Source organism: Atractosteus spatula, chromosome 3 (genome assembly GCF_055471065.1).
Source record: "Atractosteus spatula isolate fAtrSpa1 chromosome 3, fAtrSpa1.hap1, whole genome shotgun sequence".
Lineage (NCBI taxonomy): Eukaryota > Metazoa > Chordata > Actinopteri > Semionotiformes > Lepisosteidae > Atractosteus > Atractosteus spatula.
The window spans coordinates 28787243-28812324 of NC_142708.1; the positions used below are offsets into that span (position 1 = coordinate 28787243).

The 25082-nt window shown below is 36.1% G+C and overlaps 1 protein-coding gene across 2 annotated transcripts in view; it reads right to left on the reverse strand.

The window, feature by feature from the left end:
• Positions 1-6944: 6944 nt before the first annotated feature.
• Positions 6945-25082, reverse strand: part of unm_sa41569 (un-named sa41569) — a 64811-nt gene continuing 46673 nt past the window's right edge. For both annotated transcript variants that reach the window (XM_088910347.1, XM_088910348.1), the window contains 14 exons: positions 24535-24600; positions 22282-22401; positions 20566-20651; positions 20243-20290; positions 17405-17452; positions 16739-16830; positions 15617-15784; positions 15059-15186; positions 14496-14689; positions 12865-12954; positions 10174-10339; positions 9241-9594; positions 7561-7631; positions 6945-7162 (listed from right to left, as the gene is read on the reverse strand). In XM_088910347.1, the coding sequence (XP_088766473.1) occupies positions 7575-7631; positions 9241-9594; positions 10174-10339; positions 12865-12954; positions 14496-14689; positions 15059-15186; positions 15617-15784; positions 16739-16830; positions 17405-17452; positions 20243-20290; positions 20566-20651; positions 22282-22401; positions 24535-24600 (1617 nt within the window). In that variant the 3' untranslated portion in view covers positions 6945-7162; positions 7561-7574. The remainder of the gene's footprint in view (positions 7163-7560; positions 7632-9240; positions 9595-10173; positions 10340-12864; positions 12955-14495; positions 14690-15058; positions 15187-15616; positions 15785-16738; positions 16831-17404; positions 17453-20242; positions 20291-20565; positions 20652-22281; positions 22402-24534; positions 24601-25082) is intronic.

Here is a 25082-nt window from a genome sequence, read left to right on the forward strand (position 1 = left end):
AGTTTTTTTTAAAAATCAGCAGCAGGTGAAGAGCTGGGAGAAATTGTTAAACTGCTTCAGTGAAGTTAACAAGGAGCCGATTGTGGTGATTAAGAGATTGGCTGATCTAAAAACCTGTAGGAAATCAACTGTGATAAAGTATTACATAAAAGAAAAAAACATTAAATACGCACTTATAAGTCATCATATATAAAAAGAAATAAGAAATAGTTTATATTTAAAGTGGAAGGAGGAAATACATTTCAAATATTGCACAACAACCTACTCGCCATGAAGTCACTTGGAAAGTATAAAAGCCTGTGTTTGATATCGGGGCTTTTTTTATGTCCTGCCCAGGACTAGGACTAGGGACACCTGAACTAAACCATAATTTCTCAATGGGCAAGTTGTACTATAAGAGTATTAGCACTGCCACGTAATCTCTTAGGAACTGTGAAAATTCTCCCTTGTAAACAATTATTCATGTTACAGATCCTGGGCACCAAAATCCCCTACTTACACACATAGGTGATCACCTGAAACCTAAAATACTTTCTATCCTAACTGACAAAAACAATAGAATATACAGTAACTACTGTTATGGCCAGGAAAGGCTTTTCCAACCCTGGTCCTAAAGCAGCAGGTTTTGTAAGCGACCAGTGAATCATAGTTTCTAAAGACATGGAACAAGTTCATTGTGATAAATTAGACAGGAAATAAGTTTAAATGTTATTATTTACAGAATATTTGCGACGAAAAATTAAAATATTCTTCAGGCCTCAAAAGGACTAGAGCCCTCTTACTGTAATTGTACAGACTACTTGCTTGATTCACCAATAGATTACAGATGTTGCACTTTTCTAGAATTCGGGGCAAGAGTGTAAAGTAGCCAATAAAGAATACACCTACAATACCAAATACAACCTTCCTAAAATCCAACTTACAGTACATTAAGACCCCATCTCTGGAAGTAAGTTAGGGGCTCAGCTACGATCCTTGGAATCTTTTCTCACCTAGAAACATTCCCTAGAGAACACAGTAATCCAACAATAAAAAGTAAAACAAATGGTTCTGTTAGTGGAAATTATACTTACAATAATACCTTGCGTTCATAAACTTACCAATGAAATAAATCCTGAAGTGACCAATTAAAACAACTGGTGATGTTCACTTACTTTGGAAAACCATACTCTTAAAATATTCACACACTCAGCTTTACATTTGGTTTCACATTATTTAGTAATGTACATATAAAACAATTTAATCAATAATCAACAATGCTAAATAAGCCATTTTAAAACACAAATGTAACTCACATTATGAAGCAATTTCATTCAAAATTATAGATCTTAAATTCATTTATTACCATATCATAATATTTTTTATGATATACTTTTTGAGCTCAGAGAGTACTGGCACCGTGGCTAAGGATCTGTGCCTGTGGCTGGAAGGTTGCCGGTTCAAATCCCGCGGCCAGCAGGGGAATCCTACTCCACTGGGCCCCTGAGCAAGGCCCTTAACCCCACCTGCTCCAGGGGCGCTGTACAACGGCTGACCCCCAGCTTCTCTCCCTGTCTTTCAAGGTTGAAAATGGTCAGATAAAACACATTATCTTGCGTGAGGTTATTTAAAAGATAGCAGTATGCTATCAACACCATTACTAATAATATTAACACAATTGAAAAGTTTAATTCTTAAAATTATCAGTTCAACGTATCTGACAGGGTAATTTTCCACTGTGGTTGAGTTGTTTGTGGTTGTTTATTTTAGCACGAGAATCCCGTATCATCAGTGAAGTGTGAATGTATCACATCAGAACATCACATATCGCACCAAAATCAGGATTTATTTCACAATATTCATCTGAAGCAATAACTTGGCACAGAGTCAGGTTTCAGTATTTGTAGGGGAAACATAAACAAAGGAATTATGAATGATAATTAACAATATAGACAAGTCTTTTTTCATTCATACAGAATTACCTACAGTGGTGTGAAAAAGTGTGTGAACCCTTTGGAATTATCAGTATTTCTGCAGTAACTGCTCCTTTTATCTGATCTGATCTTCATCTCTGTAATAATAAAACAAACACAATCCGATTAAATAAATAACAAACAATTGTTCTTTTCATGTTTATATTGAATACATTGTTTAAACACTCACTGTTTATGCTGGAAGAAGTATGTGAATCTTTAGATCTCATAACTGGTGGAACCTCCTTTTTAGCAGCAATGACCTAAAATTTCCTATAGCTGCTGACCAGTCTTGCACATTGGTTTGGGGGTATTTTGGCCCATTCCTCTTTGCAGAACTGTTTCAATTTATTGCATAAACAGCTTGCTTCAGGTCATTTCAAATGAGGTGAGGTCAGGACTCTGACTTGGACATTCAAAAAGTCTGTTGTAGATTTTCTCCTGTGCTTAGAATCACTGCCTTGCTGCATGACCCAACTTCTATTAAGATTCGGATCAAGAACGGATAACCTGACATTCTCCAGGAGAATTTGCTGATACAATTTGGAATTCATTGTTCCCTCAATGATTGCAAGCTGTCAAGGCCCTGAGGCAGCAAAGTAGCCCCAACCCTGATGCTCCCTCCACCAAACTTCAGAGTTGGAATGAGGTTTTTGTGTTCCACCTTTGTCTCATCTGTTCACAGAACACTGTTCCAGTACAGCTGTGGAACATCCAGGTTGTCTTAAACTTGAAACAGGAGGCAATGTTTTTCTTTTTCCGAGATCAGTCGTTTCCTATTTGGTATCCTCCCATGTACACCACTCTTGTTCAGCATTTTTCTTATTGTGGAGTCATGAACACAGATATTATCCAGTGCAAGAAATGCCTGAAGATCCTCAGCTGTTACCCTAGGGTTCTTTGTCATCTCCTTGAGCATTGTACAACTCGCTCTTGCAGTGAGTTTTGTTCAGACGAACACTCCTAGAGAGAGTACTGTAGCAATGGTACTGAATTTCATCCATTTACACTATCTGCCTGACTGTGGATTGATGGAGGCCCACGTCTTTAGAAATGCTTTTATAACTCTTTCCGGAAGTCATTATCCTAGAGGTTCACATACTTTTTCCAGCATAGACAGTGAATGGTTAAACAATGTGTTCAATATAGACAAGAAAAAGTAGAATTATTTGTGTTAATTTTTTAATCAGATTGTGTTTATCTATTATGACTAAGATGAAGATCAGATCACACTTCGACGTTGCCCTAGTAAAAAATAAGAGGCAGCAGGTGAAACACACAAAAAACCCTGAGGTAATTAAAGAACATTTTCATTTTTTTCACATTTTTTATTCATTCTTGGGATCTTTAAAATTCTGTAAAATTATATTTATTATTTTGTTTTTTACCTTTCTTCTGTACTTTATTTCTCTTCTTTAAAATATAAAATATTACATTCAAACACAGATTAAAAACAAAATAAAAAGGGAATAAAAATGCATAATTAATAACCAGAGATAGGTATCATTTTCATTATATATTTAAATAATATACCCAAATTAAAGTCAAATACAATGTACAAAAGTGGTCTAAAATATAGTTACAGTACTTCACTCCTGAATGATGAGACTTCCAGGAATAACAATTTTAATGCACAAATTCACTTTCAACCATCTGAACATTTGAAAAGCAGGTGTTCCATTTGAGTAAACAAAAGTTAAAAGTTGACTCTTTCAGGTAAACTTTACTCATACACCAAAAGATTCAACAATACATACATTCTACGGCAAAATTCTTATGATTAAATAGCATTATAAATCTTAATTCTGGAATGCTGCATTATGACTAAGGTCAGAAACATAGGTTTCTATTTCACCCCACTAAGTGCTTTCATACACATTCCTGTGACAGGATGAGCTGTATCAATTTCTTCTAATCTAGAATGATGGTTTTAAGTCTCTATTTTAAATTTGTAATTTCTAGTCTAACCAACTAACCACATCAGATTCTAGAAACAAGTTGCAAACTCTGTCTGTGGTACATGCAGACAACTCGCTGGTTGTTGCAACAACAGTTGAGTAAATCTGAATGTAAGAGTTAAAGCTGCATTCAAGTATCAAATAGAGGAAAATGTGGACACTTTGGGGATCATAAAGAACAGGTACCTTCAGGTCAGGCTAGGGTTCTAAGGGGGCTGCTGTTGACATTGTCAATTAACAGTCAAAGATAAAGTATGAGGAAGCAACCTCTTCAAGAGTATTTGCCTTGCAGGCTTATGTGGAGCTTGTGTCTTGTTTTAACAAGCCCCTTCATGGCAGTTTACATGTTCATCATTGTGCAACAGGACTGGGAAAAACAAGCTTTACATGGAAACATCAAACAAAGAACAGGGTGATCAGAAGTATAAGCAATCTTAACCATTTAACCATTAATGGTGAAATACAACTTACACAGTAAGTAACCGTAATTAAGCTGTAGAACATGAAAAGAGTGGATTTCATTTCAAAACAGCAGTAGCATGTCTTCTGCTTCAGTATTTCAAAAGATTTGATCAGTTTTATAACTTGCTTATAGTTTTACAGTTTTCTGCTAGGACATCAATACATGCTTGCCATACACACAGGCTGGTTCTCCGATTGATTCACTTCTCTCTGTTCACCCCAACCCAATCAAATTCTACTGAGGAGTTCAGCAAATAGAGTAGCCACTGCTCATGGACAGATTAATTCACAAAAACACTAATATAACTCTTCCAGTGGAAAAAAGAACAGTGTTACACTGAGCTATACAAAACAATGATCCAAGTGCTGCATGCCATTTCTAAGACATCCATTTGAAAGAATTATTAATAAAATAAAATATCTGACTTTCATTTTTAAGTAAGAATAATGTGACCCTAAAATGTAGTCATTCAGCAGAATATTGTCAATACATGTAATTTTCTTATGTATATACTGTAGGTAGTCAGGGCAAATCTTTATTCCTTACTGTTCTGAAAATAACAATTTACCAGGCTAGATGTACTTCTACAACTGGACTAGGTCAAGGATTTCCAGATTCACTTAACATTATATTTCCCTTGGTTCCTTTCTAATCTGCATGTTTAACATTTGCAGGCTGTTCTTAATCTAAAAGGCACAGCTTCTGATATTGAAACAAGACAAAACTGCATAACTGAATACTCCACTATTCTACTACAAATGTTTCCATTTTCATGCATGGCTGTTATTTCAAAACTACCTGTCAGGATTCCAAACTATTAACCTCATCAGGTTATCACTTTGTCTGTTTTAAAGGTTTTAATTTGCATGGAAGTGAGACCACTTCTGTGAGGACTGACTCACCAGCAACTGTGCAATTTAAAGCCCTTCCTTGTTCATATCAAAAGTAGCCCCTGCAACCTCCCCTTGATATTGTAACTGAAACTATAATTACTTTTCACTACTTTTGAGTTCCAGCTCCAGTTTTTAACTTTTAATCTTGAAATGTGTAACATCTGATAAAGCCACCTGAATTTAATTTGTAACTATTTTTTAAACTTCATCATACATTCCGTATTACTTTTCTACTGTACATTAATGCTGGCCTATGTTTACAGAGTTAGGTGTACTATTCAAGCAAGATGCAGATGTTAGGAACACTATCTCAGTGGTCCCCAGCCATGTTCCTGGGTGACCATTTTGTTTTCTAGGTTTTTATCCAGCCAAATTCTTAATCCCAGACTAATTGATTTCCATTTTCTATTTAAATTAATTTCTGCTCTTCAAATTTTGAAAGGGGTTTGTAATGCATCCAAGTTTCAGAAATCCTCTCAATCATGTCTGAAATTTAACCACTTGGACATCTGCAGAAGGGAAAAAGATTCCATTGTGGGAGGGTTTGATAAAATGTATTCCCTACCTGTGTCTGTTCCTCGTACACTGATCACTTAATAAGAGCTGTCTAGACAGAAATAAGCATCTGTAATGCCATGAGCTGAGGTTGTTAGAAACAGTGTTTCTGAGGCAATACATTTTTTAAGACTCTGCAGACACTGAGTGCAGAAACAAGTTAACTATAAGTCTAAACAAGCAAGCATGTGAATTACAATGTTGCCAAGAGCACTGTTGATTTGAAGCTCAGTTGAACGAAAACTAGCTGATGCAGTGTTCCTCCAGTACCATGGCTGGGATCCACTGCTTTATCTCAATGATCCAAAATCCTACAACAAGAAAAATAACAGGCTTGCATTTCCTGAAGGTGTTATCAAAGAAAAAAACAACTCATTTTAAATATGACATTCAGGTACTGTAGATGAGAGCCTTGGAAAATCTAAAATTTATCCTGGGTAGACAGAGCACTAACAGCTGAATTATCAGAGTAATAATGTTGTAAATTGTTTTTTTCTTCACAGAATGCAAATCACATCACATGATTTTCTGGAAATCTGAAAACAATAAGCATAAACAGGGTTTGCCAATACCATGCCATAAATGTTTTTCATAGCATATTTTGTCAAGTACAGATTGGACTTCCTAGTTCACTAGGCAGTTTCCTGGTTCACATTTGTTAAACAACAACAATATACAGTAAAAAGTTAAATGGATTAATGACTGAACTAAATACGGGATATTTCATATTTCAATAAAATGTTATTATTCGAACACCCAAGTGAAAAATAAGCCTTGTCCAGAGTCTGCGAGAAACCCTCCAGCCTTGAAGCTCTAATTTTTCTCTATTTAGCTAGCTAGAGGTTAGCCAGCATTTAATGTCTCCAGATAATATCTATATTGAAAAAGCTCGCTTTCTGTGCACCTTTAAACGTTTTCTTTGTATTATCTCAGCAACTGATATCATGAAGAACCAGTACTGTGGTTCTGCATACAAACACATTTCCAGGACTGTAACCTCAAAAGTTGAGAACAAGAGTACTGGCTTACATATTTTCTACAGCACACAGAATCCTGTGTTACCAGATAGACTGCCTGTTTCTGAATACAGAATTAAGTGTATAATCAAAACATGGGACAGTATAATACAAAAAAGGTTTTATTCACTAAGTACAGAATTCAAACTTACATATACACAGGAACTTACAAAACATACAACTATGACATGAGATAACCTTAAAATCAGGGTCAGCTAATAGATTTCTCTAATTCACATTCAAATAATTCCCTGCCCTGCTTCATACTACTGTAAAAAGTGCATGTTCATCTGGAGGTTTAAAAGTTTGCATTTGTGTTAGGAGTCTGAAACAGAAGAAGAAAAAAAACAAATTACATAACTCAAAAAGTGTGAATTAAAAAAACAACTAATGAGTGGATAATGTATTCTCATTCTTCGGGATGAAAAGAGCTATTATCCATACAACGAATTATCATCATCCTCGATTTAATTTTAAATACTTTAGATACAAAAAATGACACCTGCTAAGGAATGAGGTCATAAACAGTTTGTTGAACATTAAAGTGATTTTACAGACTTAACACTGTAACTCATTTGGTTGCTGTACTCAAGCAAAAATAAACTATCCCTAGAAAGAATAATGTATTAAACAATGTATTTTTGACACAATATTCAATCCAATTGCTTTAGAAGGGATATTCAATTTGCCTGTTCAAATGTTCTATACTGTATATTCACTCACCTTTATTTGTTATGCTAGGAACTGTGACTGGAATGTTTCACCTCTAGATCTTTCTTGCAGTCAGAAAAGTGCTGTGGAAAGACAAAATGTAAAAATATGGGTCATTTAACCACTATTTGTGCTTTTTTGATGATATGATGTAAGAACACATTCAACTTTTGAAAAACGAGTACTGTAGTTGACATTTAATCTTTTTCTCCTTTTTCCTTTTGCTATATGAAAACTACTGTGGAATATTATCCTGGCAAATTAAGTAAAGAACTAAAATGAAACCAGGAACTAAGGGGTAGTTTCTGTACTGTTGTTATTCTGAAGAATGAGGTAAAATAGAATTCTATTTAGGTGTTCATAGGTGTTCTTAAGAGATATTTCATTCTGATTTGAATTTCATGACTAAAGCTCCAGAGTGTATAATCAATGTAGAAAAAAATGTGTTGTGTTGTTCAGTTTAATGCAATAACTATATTGCAAATTAAAAATAATTTCAAGGTGAAAACTACAGTGTGCAAGCAGAACTGTGATTCTTAGAGTAAACATTTGATACCCAGAACACACATTATCATCATAAGAGGCCAATATTTGAACAGTCCTATACAAAATAATTGAATGTTGATGTTTATTAATGCATAATAAATGAATGCCTCACTCCAGAGAGAACTAACAGGTTTGGAATAAGACTTAATCTTGTAAGCCCATTGTTAAGAATACATTTCACAGTTCAAAATACCAGTACACAGAGAAGTACTGATGATGTGTACTTTGTTTCAAGGAGAGAATTTTATTTTAGCACATACTGTCCGTTACAGCAAAGCAGCTTTTCACTGTGTATCCCAGGCCAAGTTCACAACACATTGTGAAGAACATGATTTGGAAATAATTTTTAAGGAAAGACAGTGCAGAACTAATAAAAGTAATTTACATTTCTCTCTGGGGTGGCATACATGTTTATATAAAGTGATTAAATGTTTAATTATATGGTAGCTCCATGAGTAAAGTATTATAATGCTTTAGGGAACACTAATCTGTGTAACAAAAAGGTTTCAGAAAAGTCTTGTTATAGGAAACACCCTTCAATAACATGACAATGATTTACAGAACCTGTCTATACATTCTACTAATGTATTCTGCTATAGTACAATGATACAGCTTGCCAAGGTCTAGTTCTGTTATCATTGGTTGAAGACTGAAAACACAGTTTGATTAAAACCAAAGATTATTTTGCTCAAGAAAGGACTGTTAATGTGAGGTCAGCATTTAAGAAAATGAGGGCTAGACTGACAGATACTTGTTATTCTACCTTCCATTCTGAACAAACTGTAATTATTGTAATTGGCCATAATTGTCAATAAAAATTGTTATTTAGTGTAACAAAGTGAAACCATCAAGATACTTTTTATTTCGGGCATTTAAAACCCAGGATATTTCTGCTGAACCCGACAGTTCATTACACCTCTTTACTAATTTGTGCTACTATTTAATTACATTTTGATTAGCAGTACCAGTTACTGTAGCAGACAACTAAAATTGATTACTGGGGCGAGATTATGGATATACAAATTTTGTTTTATTTATGTATGAGCAAAAACCAAAATAATTCGATGATGATCATAAATCAACAAGCTCAGCCTTTTGCAAATTCATTTTTTTTCTCCTATACAGAGTCTCGTATGGTGGACTCACCTGTTGGACCTGCTGAATCTCTCTCATGGCAAGGCGGATAGATGGATACAAGCGAGGGAAGGGGCGATTACCCTTGTTACTCTGGTCATCATTTGTTTCCTGGCCTCCAGTCACATTTTTCTGGGTTTCCTGAGCTTCAGTCCGGAGCTTCCTCTCTGAAATTTTTTTCAGTACCGGGGGCACTTGGGCCTCCATTGTGTGGGTTGGATTGGGAGGAATAAATAGTTTTAGGAGCTCAAGGTGGCCACGGTCAGACACAGACTCATCCGAGCTGTCATGGCCTCCATCAGCCTGTGAGCAGGGCTTCAGCATGAGGTTCTTCAGCTCCTCATAGTCAGGCTCCTGCTCGCATATCTACAGCAATTAAAACAAGGTGATTTGGATTTTTGTTTTTCATTTTATTCTCTACTACACTTTAAAGAAACAAAGCACAATAAAGCTTCACATAAAGACAGTCTGTGCTCAGTGTACATAATCCTATGAAAGAACGGAGTGAGGAGTCCATTTGAGACCTGGTAGTTGTACTGGAAAATAGCAAATTAAACAATATAAGGAAAGAAGAAGCTTTTTTTTTTAGTATTTATGAAAATACTATTCTGGAGAACAAAGAGAGAAAGTGTTTGGCCCTTTCCTGGGATGAATTGTGATTTGTGATAAAATAAACATATAGTTAAATATAGTTTGCATAGTAATATATTTAATATAGCTAGTCCAAAAAAAAGAGCCATTTTTTTTTCTTTTTGAAAGATGTTAGGAAACTCTAGGTCTTGCATTTTGCTGTAGCACAGTACAATCTTGCAATATGCTAGAGGACAAGCCTGAAAGAGCCCATCAACCCCAAGGTGTCACAACTGGTATTATTTTTGAAACTGATGAATCAATGTGCCATTTGTGAGTGGGAGGAGTAAAGTGTACAGGATGTGAGTGGGTTACCTGTCCACAGGGCACCGTGAGCAGCTCCATGAAGGGTTTGATGCCAACGTTCTTGTGGTACTCCACCAAGTCGGGCAAGGAGGCATGGGCCCGGTCTTCTCCAAGTATGACATACTTGCCGTTCGTCTGCATCTCAATCATGTAGTGTCGGCAACGGTCTTTACCCCTGTCAACAACGAGAACACAGAACAAGAAGAAATCATTCAGTGTTATTTTTACTCAAATGTTCTAGCTTTTTGTCTTTTTGTGAAATGCACTGTGATGTCATCACACAACATGATAAAACAAAAGCATTACAATAAAATCACCAACGTGCTTTGGGATTTACAATCCCTTGCTGACATTTAGGGAAGTCTTGTGCCTCGTTTTGTTACAATAATGCTGCTTCTGAAGTACAACCTAATTGCCATGCAGGGTTCATTTTAGGGAAGCTTCATAGCTTCATTATTAGCTTGTGACCAATCTGAGAGGATATCATCAGTTTGTAGGAGAGCCTGCAGTTCAAACAGTGTGATCCAACTGAGAAAGGAAATCTAATGTTGTAACTCACATAGTTAACAAATAACATACAAATCTAAAAAATTACAAATAACATACAAATATAAAATGGTAAAGGCTGAGATTAAAGAGGCTACTTGGGAAAAAGACTAATGGGTTTACGATGACATCCTTTTCATCTTCCAGATAATGTGGGGAAACAATGAAACAGGCAAAAGTTAGGGTACATACTGTACGTAGCCTAAAATTTAAATAATCTGGTTTCATGCTAGAACTCTACATTGCTTAAGCAAGAACATGGTTAAGATAGTGTGTACAATCCTGTCACCAAGATACAACAGAAACATTGCTGTTCAGAAAAGAGCAATCGCATACATGCTCAAAGGATTACCCTACGCTGATTGGATAAAATAACTGAATCCCTTTTTATCTCAAAAAGAGGATGAAGGGACCTGATTCAATTATTCAAAATCATCAAAGGCATCAAAAAAGCCAACCTAGTGGACTTCTTCTTAAGAATTAAACATGATCTGGTGAACACAAGTACAATTCAAACTGAGAACAGGAGGCAACTCTCAAGTTAGGTTCTTCCTGTACTTAAAAATCTAATGAGTTTGATCAACTGAATTGTTTAAAATCATTCTCATATTAAAATGTATATATTAAAGTGAAATTTTAAAATATTAAAGTGAAAGTCCAAACATGGAATAAAAATAAACATCGAATGCCAGAAAATAATCGTTTCAAGTACCACTATACATGAGGAACCAGCATGCAGGCACATACCCATGAGTGTTCAGATATAAGTTTGAAATCCCTTATGCAGGCTGTCAGTGAAGATAACAGTGAGGGATAGGTTCAGGATTTAGGAAAGGAAAGGAAAGTGACATTTGCAAACCGTGAAACAATGCAAACTGGGAATAGAGTGCAAAAGTGCAGATTGTTATGTGAAACCTTCAACCTATAACAACCTACTTGTGATTGGCTTTCTGAGAAAATTCAGGCAAAGTATGTGAGCTTGAAGAGTACAAAAACCCCAAAGCTCACTTTTAATGTCTACAGAATTGGATTTACTATAGCAACTGTATGGTAAAACTGTGGTTTCTGTCTAGTTTGTGGGGAGGTAAATTTGCAATTATTTTTTACACTCCACAGATAGGTTTCACAGACCCTGACCAGCACTAGTTTTGGACTTTCTTACCTAAGTTAACAAACTGTCCAAGATTAAAGCTAATCAAGATTTGTGAAACTAATTCCTCATTCATAGAATGAATAAATTGAATTACTGTACATTCTCGGGCTGAAATATGGGGCCCTATCCATATAAAATGATCATATTACATTATTTTTCTATATTAAAAAGTGAGACATCTTGATTTCCCTTTCCTTTTTATTATAGACTCATACTTTTTTTAAATGTGTCCGTGGCAGGGGAGGCTGTCAAACTGAATACCAATATTTTTTGTTCATGTCTTAATGTGGCTGTGATACTTCTTTCAAAAGGTGAGAAACAAATTGCTATACACTTAGTTGGTATGCACAGTTAGATATACTGTAGGGGCGGTGCGGTGGCTCTGTGGCTAAGGATCTGTGCCTGTGGCTGGAAGGTTGCTAGTTCATATCCCACGGCCAGCAGAGGAATCCTACTCTGTTGGACCCCTGAGCAAGGCCCTTAACCCCAACTGCTCCAGGGGCACCTTATAAATGGCTGACCCTGCGCTCTGACTCACAGCTTCTCTCCCCGTCTGTGTGTCTCGTGGAGAGCAAGTTGGGGTATGTGAAAAGACAAATTCCTAATACACGAAATTGTACATGGCCAATAAAGTGATCTTATATGTAATTGTTGAAACAATTAATTTTGAACTCAAATGTTTAAAAGCCAGGGTTTTTTGTGTGTAGTAAAAATATTATCAAAATTATGGAATAAATTTACTTAGTTTTACATTTGACAATTATATTATAATACAGTAATTATCTAATTGTTGTATGTTACACTTCATACCTGAATTACTGTAACTATGTGGTTTCGTTAATGAATCAACAGTTTACTGCACACTCATAGTAGTAACTGTGGACTTGTTATACATCAATATACATGCCGCTATCACATTTGTGATTCACCTGAGGAGATTAGCTTACTGTATGATTAAAAGCAGGTCTTTTGGGTGGGGTGGGAGGAGGTTAAATTTTTACCTGTACGTTAATGTGTATCCTTCTCGACTCTGGCCAACACGAATCAAGAAACAGCCAAGGGGCTTATCAGCAATGAAATCTTCAGCTTGTCTGGGAAAATAAATCACAAAGGATTAGCAGAATGTTTCAGATATTTCTTCAGAGGTGGTGACAGATGTTAATTTTGGCATCTTTCCCCTCTGTCAGGACCGAAATGTTCCTGGCTTCATGCCTGAGAAAAACTGGGGAGAATAGAAAAGCTTGCTTTATCTGATCATAAAAAAATGAATGACAAAACTGGGGAAATTTTGCCCATTTATTTTGTTTGTGCTGAATACAAATAATGATCATGAAACAATGGAATGAAACAATATTCTCAAAAATCAGGAATGATATATTTTAATTACTTTTTGTATTTTTATATATTTTAAAGGCTAAACTAACAGTAAAAATGAAACAGAAATTTAACCAGAGCTCTTCATTAGATGCAATCTGTTGAAGTGCTGAACACTAACACTGAAAAGTAGGGTCAGACAAGTATTTACAGTATGTATATTTTTCATTCTCTTCATACCAAGAAGAACTTGGGTAATTAGGTGTTTTATATAGCACCACTACTGAAATGGTTAACAACAATGATCTTAATCGTATGCTTAAATAGGCCATGTTCAGTAGTTTGGTTAGACCCTAATGAAAGTGACAGAGAGATGAAATATTTAGCAAGCTTTTGGCGTGACCCACATAATTGAGGAATTGGCAGCCAATTGAAGATATAGGCTGCCCGAACCCCTGCTCACTATTACAAAGACAGAGTTAGAATTTGAGCAAGGATGTAGATAGGAAAGTGGGCGGAATGAGAGAGAGGTACCTGAAAAGAAGACCTGGTGCAAAACTTATATACGCAGGCGAGCAGAAGTGTGTGAAATTATAGTCTAACCTTCTGCCCAAACCCCTGTTTAAACTCCATTTTGAGGATTCGTTTTTCTAATTCCCATGTAGAATATTTTGGATAATGCAATCCATGATTGTTATAGTTGTCAGTGTGTCTCCTGCCTCCTAGATTTCTTTTAAAATGTGAAGACTCTTATAAGGTTATCCTTATAAGCAAACCTTAAAATGCATATTATATTGCATGGAGTTTTTGGAAAGCCATATATTAAAATGTGTTTGGTGTGTTAAAAAAAAATGTAAGACTACAAAAAATTCATTATAGTACTGTGTGGGTTCTACATATGATATTTACAAATAAGATTATGCAGTCCATAGAACAGACTTTGAAAAGGCATGAAAGCAAAGTTATTCTGGAAAACGTGAAAACTGAAAAAATATTTTCTTTTAGACTGCACATTTAGAGAGTAATAGGATAAGACAAGTAAATCAGATCCATAGTTCTACTGTCTTTCAAATATGTCTGAATGAACAGCAGATAAAAATCTGGAAAAGAAGCAACAATTTTCAATTCAATCAATCAAACACATAGTTTCAGTTTATCGTTTAGCATTCCAGTCGAATAAATAAGTAACGTCCTTTTGGTTTTCCCTTACCATATTGAAATTCCCCTATCTAACTTGCTAAGTTACGTAACACTAACCACCATCCTCACAACAAAAGTAACTGAGGTAAAGGTAATATTTTAGTGTTAAATTTCTCACCTGCGTGTAATCATGCCATGAAACCAGTTTGGAAAGGTTCCGTTTCTGACCACCTTCCTGGCCTGTGTCTCCTTAAACCATCGGATGGTGTTCTTCTTTTTAATCTGTCGCTCTGTCGCTGCTTCCTCTACTTCAGTGTTTCCCAGTGTGACAAAACCATTCTTTATATTCAGGTCATTGTCAAATGGTGTGGCCTGGAATATCGTTCAACATAAGTTATATTTTCTGCACACTCACAGCAATAACTTTGGACTTGTTAATCAACAATACATCTGCCTATATGAAAGAGTTGTTAGACGATGCTCTTGAAAAGAATGATTCAGATTATATTGCTCTCTACAGAACAGGAGGGTTAGATTTTGCTAAAATTGATTTGATTTGAACTTCTAAATTTAATTGTAAGACCTAAACCTTTTTGTAGGCTTTCAGATACAGACAGGATACTGTGGTCCACCAAGAAGAGCATTAAGCACACGTGGTGTACAGAAAGTATGACCAAGAGATGGTGTGAAAAAAAGAATACTGACGATACTATACATTGACTGTAATCAGGAGATTCATACCATAAATTGTCTGCTGCGAGGCCTGGGCACTGGAGGATGCAGGGGAGGTATGTTGTCCTCCACTAAAATGGTGCGTGGTCTGGGCTGAGGGTGAGGCTTTTTCGTTCTTGGCAAAGGCACAGGTGGTCCTACAGTATAAATACACCAGCACACTCTACAGGAGTTCATTTTTACAGCCCTTCCTTCAACAAAACTGATAAGTGATCAGTGGTAGACATGAAGGGGTGGGAAACAATTAATACAGAGCAGTTGCAGAGTGTCTTCTTTTCATTTTAGGTAAGCTTTGAATGATTAAAACAATTGTTATTTAAAGTAAATTTGTGGTAAAATGCATTTCTACAAATTAACTAAAGCAGTTGGTAGTCTTTAGGGTTGTGGCTCTCCTATGCGCATACAACATTTTTACAGGATTAAACAAAACGGCCACAAAATCCCTCTGACCAATTCTAAAATAATACTGCAATGGAATTGTAAATGGCTTTGACTTCACTGAACCTAAACCTATCAGGATTGAAAGAGGGAAGTAACTGTGCGGGTTGAGACAGGAAGTGTCCTCACTGTGATTCTCCTGCTCCATCTCCAGCTGTCTCTTCATCTCCTCCTCCTGCTGCTGCTGCTGCTGTTGCCTCCGCTGCTCCTCCTCCCTCTCCAGCTGCAGCTGCCTCTGCTTGCGCAGCTCCGCCTGGAGCGCGATGTACCTCCTCCGGCCTCTCGCTGCACGGACATCTCGAGAGAAGGACACCATCTTGACTGTCAGACTTAAAATGATTACTATACCACATATTCCCTTTTGCATCCTGTGTTTAAATACAGTATATGTTGTCTCCTTGTCCCAAATGCGACATTTACATTAACACAAGAGGTACACCGGGGCTGTGCTTGGGTTATACAATGCCCTCGGAAGTGCTGGTGTTTTCAGAACAGTCGGCAGACACACTCCTGCTTTCCTTTCCTGATGGCTATCCGTAAAAAAACAACAACTTCAAACTGCACCTAAGTGTGCTATGACATCTTGCATCCCTTCACACTTCTACTTACTGCTACATGCCCTGTAACACAGAGAGAGAATGATTGCCCTGACATGTTCACAGGAGGGTTAGAACCAACAGGAGGAACAGCACATCTCTCACTGTGATCACTGTTACCTTGCAGGTGTCTGGAAGTTGCCAGAAGTTGCCACGGTTACTCTCTCAAACTCTAACCCATCAAAGTCTGGGTCCCTGGCCAACTGCTTGGGGAAACCTGACAGTCAACTACTGGCATGTCTGTAGTTCATAATTGCAATGCCTGTATGCTCTGTGTTTTTATCAAGAGTCTTCACAAGTTAAGAAATTCGGAAGACTCGTGAAGGAGGTTTAACTAGTTTTTTTATAAGTCACGTGCAGTGAACTTGCCATGGGGCATCTCTAAAATCTAAAGGGAGAGTCATTAAATAATCAAGTAACTTGATGCAAATAATTAAATAAGCTGAATGCAAATTGATTTCCATGTGCAGAACCAAATTTATGTCTAAATTTTACTTTCAAACCAAATTTATATTATATAATGAGACATTAAAAATGACAGCAAAAAATAATTGACAAATACTGGGAAGTTTAATTACTCAGCCTTGAAAAGACATCTCACATTTTCTATATACACACATCCACACTCCTGTCTCACCTGTGTAATTAAACTTACTTTTCTGGATGACTATGGCTGCCTTTTCCAGTCTGTCTAAGAGTTTAGTCAGCTGCTCTTGGTGCCAATATTTAAAGAACAGCCGTGAGGATCTAATGCAGAAAAAAAAGAGGTAGAGAGTTAAAATCAATATCTTTCATAAAAAATGTTTTCAGAATTATATGTTTTATTTGGATTTGGATATTTTTCAGGTTCCTAATGAAAGCTTGAGCTTCTAGATTCAATATTAATAATGAGAGTTTTTCAGCAAACAGCTGGATTACTGTAATAATCGGATGAAAAGGAATTGTTACATAAAGGAACACTATAATAATAACAATAATAACATCACTTTATTAACCCTATACAATTTCTTGCATTAGGAATTTGTCTTTTCGCATACCCCAGCTTGCTCTCCATGAGACACACAGATAGGGAGAGAGCCTGGGGTCAGAGCGCAGGGTCTGCCATTGTACAGCACCCCTGGAGCAGCTGGGGTTAAGGGCCCAACGGAGTAGGATTCCTCTGCCGGCCGTGGGATTTGAACCGGCAACCTTCCAGCCAGAGGCGCAGATCCTTAGCTACAGAGCCACCGCTCCGCCCAGTTTGGTATAAACTTTGTAAAACACTTTTTAACATTTTACCTTTGGCCTTTGTTTAAAAGTTGTTTTCACTGGTCCAACTTACCCACATTTCCAGTCTTTGAGGTCAGTGGTATTCAGAATCTGTAAACAGCTGGAGACAGGGAAAACAATATCATGCATTGGCGTCATCTACATCAGCTATATAAGATCACAATGAAATAAACATAATCAAGCCAAACACAGAAATTCAAACGTTTTAGTTTTGATTTGAACATACAGTAACTGTGCCTGATTCAAAAGGGCTATCATCATAACTTTAGAACAATTTGAAACGATCGGAGTCCCAACAATTTTATTTTTGGTGCACAGGAAACGCATTGCTCATACGATCAATTCAATCCACTGATCAAGCTAACAAAACATTAAATCTAGACGCACAATACTTCCTGATCTCTTTTATGTAAATTAGAACGCTTTACAAAAAAAGTCTAGCCAAAGTAACACAAAACCTTACAATTTCTACAATATGTTATAGTTTTAATGCACATATTATGTGTGGTAATGTCTTTATGGATAGATTTTAGATTGTTTCCTTTATTCATCTATGCACAAATGCTCAGAACAAACCTGCGAAATCAGTATGTGAAATATATAACCAAAATGTAATTTGTATGTCTTTTTATATGGTGCAATCTAAGGATGCTGTGCATACAGTAGGTCTGCATTTTCTGTTTTATAGAATTTTTGCACAAGCCTTTGTTGTGCTTTGGATAAGCCTTTTAGATTAAGGCTAGTACAATTATTTTACACATCCCCAGACTTATAAATAACTGGAGGGAATATTTTCACTTTATGAAATTTAGTTTAAGCAATTAAAGCACAAACACCAAAAAAACATATAACGCATGAAATGAGAAAAATAAATAAAGACAATCAGAATTGTGACCTCAAAATTGTGTTGTAGGAAAAGGAAGTCACTTTATGTAAAAGGTTCTGTCAATCTTCTAGGAAATATTTGTGATATTTTAAGAATATCACAAACTCCATTCAAGCTAGTTGTGATAAGGTACTATGATGAAATTGATACAAATCGCTGATGGATTCAACCAGAAATTGAGTGTCTGCATACTGTATATCAAATTATGTTTGGTTATGCGTTCTAGTGTATGAACATGTGTACAGTATGTACAGACATTCATGCGTTGAAATCACGTGCTGTAATAGTGTTATTGTTTTGACCCGATCAAGTTTGATGCAATGACTCCAAAAGCTGGGCTCCAACTAAAGAAGGAGAATAAGGTTTGGAAACTCTTTAGTATGTTTTCCAGTAGCTACTATAATCCTACCTATACAAGGAATAAATTATCCCTTCATTCCTGAAAATGATGAAGAATAATCCCTGGCAATGACTTCCAGCTGTATTTCCAACAGTTAATACAAAATGTAATTTTTTACAAGCACCTTTGAACTTACGGTTTATTTCATGTTAAACTACACATTTTCTGTACGTTTCAAGCCTGGATCTTGAAATATCCACTGAAAAACCATATAATTATTTCTCTTGAGCCAAGCAGAAGTATGGACAATGTTTAGGGCCATTTTCTTGTTGAAAAATCAATCACTAGGTCAGTCCAAGCAGATGCATGGGTGGAGAAAATGCAGCTTTGTGAACAGATTATTATGTCTAAATTCATCTTCCCTTCTACTTGCAAGATCCTATTAATATCAACAATCCATTTTCAAACCACATTTTCCAATTCAGGATCATGGGTGAGGTGTAGCCTATCCCAGCATGCTACAGGTGCAAGGCAGGATAGGACACCAGTTCATCGCAGGACAGACAGACACAAACACAGACATTCACACCTAGGGCCAATTTTTCCTAACAATACCGATTTTGACAGATCCCTCAAACACAATATTTTTGCACATAATAAATTGGGAAATTTGCTTGTTTTATATTTGAGATAGCCATTTCTATTCCAATGACATTACCATTTAGCAATGACACAGACATCCTGGCTTAGTGTTCCATGGAAATGTGGAAAAGTCGCATATCAAAAAAGAGCTAAAATAAAATTGTTTATATGCAAGTTTGGTAGAGTGAACAAAAAGTTGTGTTGCAAGTTCTGTGCATACACAGGGACAGAGCCCATGCTCTAAAACTGTTCACATTGGAATATTGTGAGGTGAGATTTAAGACAGGCAGTCATAACAAAAACAGAGAATGTCTAAAAGTGATTGAGAAAGAGTTCTGTGCCACTGTCATATGTTCCTGTCAGGATAAAATATAATAATAATTACTGTGCTTGAGCTGGTGACATACTGTGTGTGTAGGGGGCAGTGTGCATTCTGAGAACTGCTAATATATATGATGCTTACAAGAAAATAAGTCTCTTTTTATACAATACAACCTTAAAACATTTGAGATCTATTATCTACTAAAACCTAAAACTTATGGACATCAATGTATAGCATTTTCACTATCTGTAATTCACCCATAATGTGTGGGTCATATGAAAACGGAACAAATAAAATTCTTTGAGAAAGTAAGGGTAACAAAAAAAATTATATTAAGAGGTGCAACTCACTTTCTCACAACAAAGAACCACAGCTGTTACTTGATAAATATCTCCCAGTTAAGAACAACAGAGGTGATTAATAGTGACACATCCTACCACTTTATTCATGTTCTAAAAATGAATTCAAGGTTGTAAGGGATTTATAAATGAATTTATGCAGCCACTAAACTGAAATCTTACCTACTCTAAACAATCACAAATCTTCAATATTCTCTCCAATGAATGTACTGTGTTTAGCAGTACTGTGCTGCTTTACTGCTGACTGTACAGGACTGCTTTCCTCTGCCTACACAGACACATATCCTCCCTACCTAGTGTTACAGCATTAATATTTATAAAGCTATATAATTTACTCTTACCTTTCTTTGTTTAAAGGCAGATCTGGCTTAATCAGGAGAATGCCGTACCTGTACACAACAAAGTGGAAAATTAAATATTCTTGTAAAGACGGAATAGGTTCCCCTAGTACAAAAACAGCCAATCAAAAAATGGGATGAAATCAATAATTTCATATCAGTCATCTAAATATGCCAAACAAGCTGGATTAACTCGTTACCCCTCATTGTTCCTGATCTGAAACCAGGTTATAAAATTATTTGAAAAGGAGATAACTTTATATTTCCACAGAGAATGGAACATGAGGCCCTAGAAATGCTGCACAAATATGATAAACAGGACATACCTTTTTACGAATTCCTCAAAGGAGGGCCGCCAGGAAAATCCATTTCTCCGTATGCGAATGGTCTCCAATAAGCCATTATACCTCAACTTTAAATAAAAAACAACTGAACAATTAATCTTAATTATAGTGAATTAGTACGTGTAATTATCTGTAAACCACTTTGCACATAATTTTTTCCTCTTTTTTTAACACTAATTGTTAAATTACGCAATTGTGTTCACTCTGCTGAAAAGCTACAGACATGGTGGCAAAGGAGCACAAAATTAAATTTAGGAGCACTAAATTGTCCTTTACAAATACCTTAGAAAGCATGAAATACTTAACCATCTGAAGAGTAATGAGCATTCAACATATTTTATGCATCATATACAGGTGAAGTGAAATGCCTATTTGTGTGTATGCTCCAATACAAAGACATTTAAGGAAACACCAAAACAAACACAGAATGGCAGCAGCAACAGCAACAAACAACTTAAAAACACAAGCAGTGTGCAAAAAAACATCAGTGTGAGTCAGTGGTGGAGGAAGAATTAAATAATCTTAAAGCTTGCGGGAAGAAAATGTCTCTGAATCTGGAGGTTCGTGCCTTTATGCTGCTATAACCCTTACCAGGGGGAAGGGGAGAGAAAAGTGAGAAACCAGGATGACTGCTATCCTAAAAGTGATTCTTAACAAGGAGATTTTGGCAGTGGTGGAATGCCAACCCACGCCTCCGAAGAGACTGGAGCTTTAATCCATCTCCTTAGAGCGCTTGGCCACATTACCCATGGTCTACCAATGTAGGAGACGGATTAAAGAAAAAAGAACATTGGAAATATTTGAAATTGCCAAAACATAACAATGTGTTCTACTATCCAGCTTTCAAGAGTTTTAGGGTTGAAGACACAGCTGCTTTAGGGTTGAATACACACGAGGCCCCTGAGAGGAAGCTGCAGCTATTAAAGGGTATTTCTGGTCATTATCCCCTTTAAAAACATCTTAAAATAGCAGATAATTAGAGCTAAGTGTTGAATTCTGTTAATATCCCTAAGTGTTTTAACACACTCGATTCTCCCTGGCATTCAAACAGATTAATTAGTATAATAATACCAAGAAGGTTTTGACATGTTAATAATGTTTTATATTAAAAAGATTGTATTTTTCAGCCCAAACCTGTAGGGCATGCTCTCTGCCTCGCAGAGCTCCTAACATAAAAACATCTAAAGTAGTTCATTGAAGCCAATGCACCTTCTCTCTGCCTAACAACACTTACTATCCAGACCTTCACTCTGGATACACAAACACTTTCTTTTCCTTCCTATATGTTTCAGACAGCTATACCATATCAACTTAATTTCAAGTCCTGCCTCCCAACTTTCACTTCCCCTTGCATCATCACATGCCCAGCAAATGCACGTGGCCTCATATAATACGAATTTAACATGTTCAGCTGCAAAGGATTAACTGTAATACAAAGGAAGAGGATGAGTCATATGTATAGCCAAGCAAATGCTGACAAAGACAACAATATTCAAAATCTGTATTAGTATTTTTTTCTAAAAATACACATAAAGTGATGTTTCTTTTGATGCTCACTATAGTATACATCATAAATTAAAAAAGGCACTCTACTTTAAAACAAATACTGCAGATATATCAGATTACTCACTGTGTTAAATATAAAACTTCCTAGTGAAAAAAAGACATTCAAAACAAAAAGTTAAGTTTTCCACAAACCTGGTCCATTAAAATCTTTGGGTCCATTTTATCTGGCAGCTTGTTTGTGTTTGGTTTTATGCACCGAACAAAATGTGGATTAGCTGCAAACATTTTCTCCATCAACACAGCCAAAGAATGCTGGAAAAGACAAAAGGATCTCAACTGAATACTGCTACAGTGGTGATAAAACTCCAAAACAAACCTTAGACAGTCATTAAGATGTGTTTAGGAGATTTGCTTGAAAAATAATCAATAACATTTTATAAAGATATCTTATATTGTATGTCTACAATATAAGATCTCACTTACTGTATATTACAATATAAGATATGTAGATGTCACTACATAATAGATCAGACTGTCCCATCCTACAGTCCATCCTACAAGGGAATAGGACTTTTCATGAGTTTGTACTGGAGCACAAATGACAATGACAATTACAATTACTGTAGATCAACAATCTGATTATTACAAAGCCTTCAAGTGGACACTGCTGAAAATGAAGTTAATATGAACATTATTCAACATCTCAATATAAAGATATAAATCCACCAATTTAAAAAATAATATCTTGTCTTTTAGTGTCTTCAGGACACCATTAAACAAGAAGTCAATTGTTCCTATATGCTCGTTTTATAAGTTTTGTCAGATTGAAGGATCGCCTGTGTACAAAGTGAATTTATGGCATCTTAATAACTAATGCTGAGAACATTTTTTCCAGATGCAACTTGAGCCGTGAAGAACAATGTGTGAGGTCTGGCTGTAAGCCAAAGATGAATGTGAAAACATAAATAAAGCACCAATTAAAGAAACTGACTAGACCCTTACAGAAACTAATCCTGTTATGCCAAGGAAAAAAAAACCTTACAAACTATAGATATGATTGTGTAAGGGAACTTGTGCTGAGCAAACTGACTCATTTTACAGTCTCTGTTTTCATGCCTAAGGAGAAAACGAAACCCTATGATGTAAATCATTGACACCTGAAATAATTATATGTGGAAATAAACTTTATATTGGGATCTATGAATCGAAGTGATTTGTGACAGATTAGAAAGATGGATTAATCCTACTTTATTAGTAGAACTTGATTCATACTTCCTTACTTTCCAAGCCTTTGTTCACATATTTACTGACTAGCTGGATTATTAATTAGGATGAATTATTTTCTTTTAAATCTTGAATTATCAGTTACATTGCTTATTATAATTTCCCTGTTTCTGGAATCACCAAACAGTTCATTGAAATGTGCACTTGTCTGAGTCATTGCTCTGTTTCTACTGTGGATCCCACCTTGGCTTATACTGAAACACCGGTGACAGGACTCAAAGTTCACAAATGCTAAAATGAGTCACAGTCAATTAAAAAAATAAATCTACTGTATGATCAAGTAAATCACAGGAAAACGTGATCCCAATGTGTCCAATTTTATTTTTCTCTATTCCAATCTATGAGACATACAGTAACCCCATGGAGAGTGATATACAGTACAGTCACATGCCTAGAGTTTTACTTTAGCTGTGAGGCATGATAATATTGCAGTTTAAAATTATGATTTTCTGCTCACTGTGCAACGATGAGTATTGGGAGTTTTTGCCATCACCACTCTGCTCTCTAAGCTGCCATGTTTCACTCGCATCAGAAGTTTTCCTGTGGCTACTCTCCACTGCACTGGCTCAGTAATTATCACCTCCACCTGCATCCGATTATCATTTAGACTTCTATTCAAACCAGCTTTCCTATTCATTTACTGCTTGGTCTAGAATCTTGCTTTGGTCTCAGCATTCTCTCTGCTCTTCTTAGGCTGATACCTCTGGTTTTATCCCTCGCTTGCTCCAGACTTTGAACCTAATTTGCTTACGGTTTTGACCCTGGCCTGGTTTGTGCTTGGACTGTTACTTTCTATCTTGGCGGCTTACCGATCCTGCCTTAGAATCCTTCACAATCATTACATTAGCCTTCACCCACGTAGCTAGAGGGTTGGCAAAATGGACACAAGGACAAGTGGTCCAGCTTCACCAATCAAGAGGGAAGAGCCAAGTCTGCTGCCAGGGTGGTCAAGATGGGCTTGGCAGAGTGCTGTTGAGCAGAGCATGATGGGAAGGAAAAACTGACGTCTCTTTTCACTTTGAGAAGGAAGGAGCAGGAGTATTGATTGAATTTTGGCTGTAATTTTGGCTCCATTTAATAGACATGTAAAGGTTTATTAAATGGTGTTTAATAAACCTTTGTAGCCATACAATAAAACTCAGTTTTACTGGGGTTACATACCTTGAACTGGGCACCTACAGATTGCTTTCTGGTCGAGTTAAAATTGTCTTCTGCAGCCTGTAAGACCTAACACAAAAACATTAAACAAATGTGACAGAACAGAAAGGCTAAAAATCAATGTACTCTTTGTGCATTTTAGGAAAACAACTTTTTATTAAAATGTCCGTTACAATTTTCTAATTGCATACAATGCTGCAATTTCATTTTCTGTACTCCCTTATTTTCTTTGTACTTTTTCTTAACAATGACATGTCAGAACCAATACAGTGTACATACAGTACTATGCATTTCACTCACATAGTATTTTATCTGCTGTTGCTTCATAGAGGCTTTTCAATTTTTACAAATAAAGGTGATCTGCATTTAAATTTGACTTATTTCGTGTATTAAAATAATCCTTATTATTTTGTAAGATTATGCATCACTTGTTTTACTTTTTTTATAACTAAGTTTGCATTTAGAATTAATTCCGACTTTAACTTGGAAATCTTTGTTCATGATCCCTTAAAAACAATGGAAAATATGTCTCTAAACAGGAAAAAGGGTGT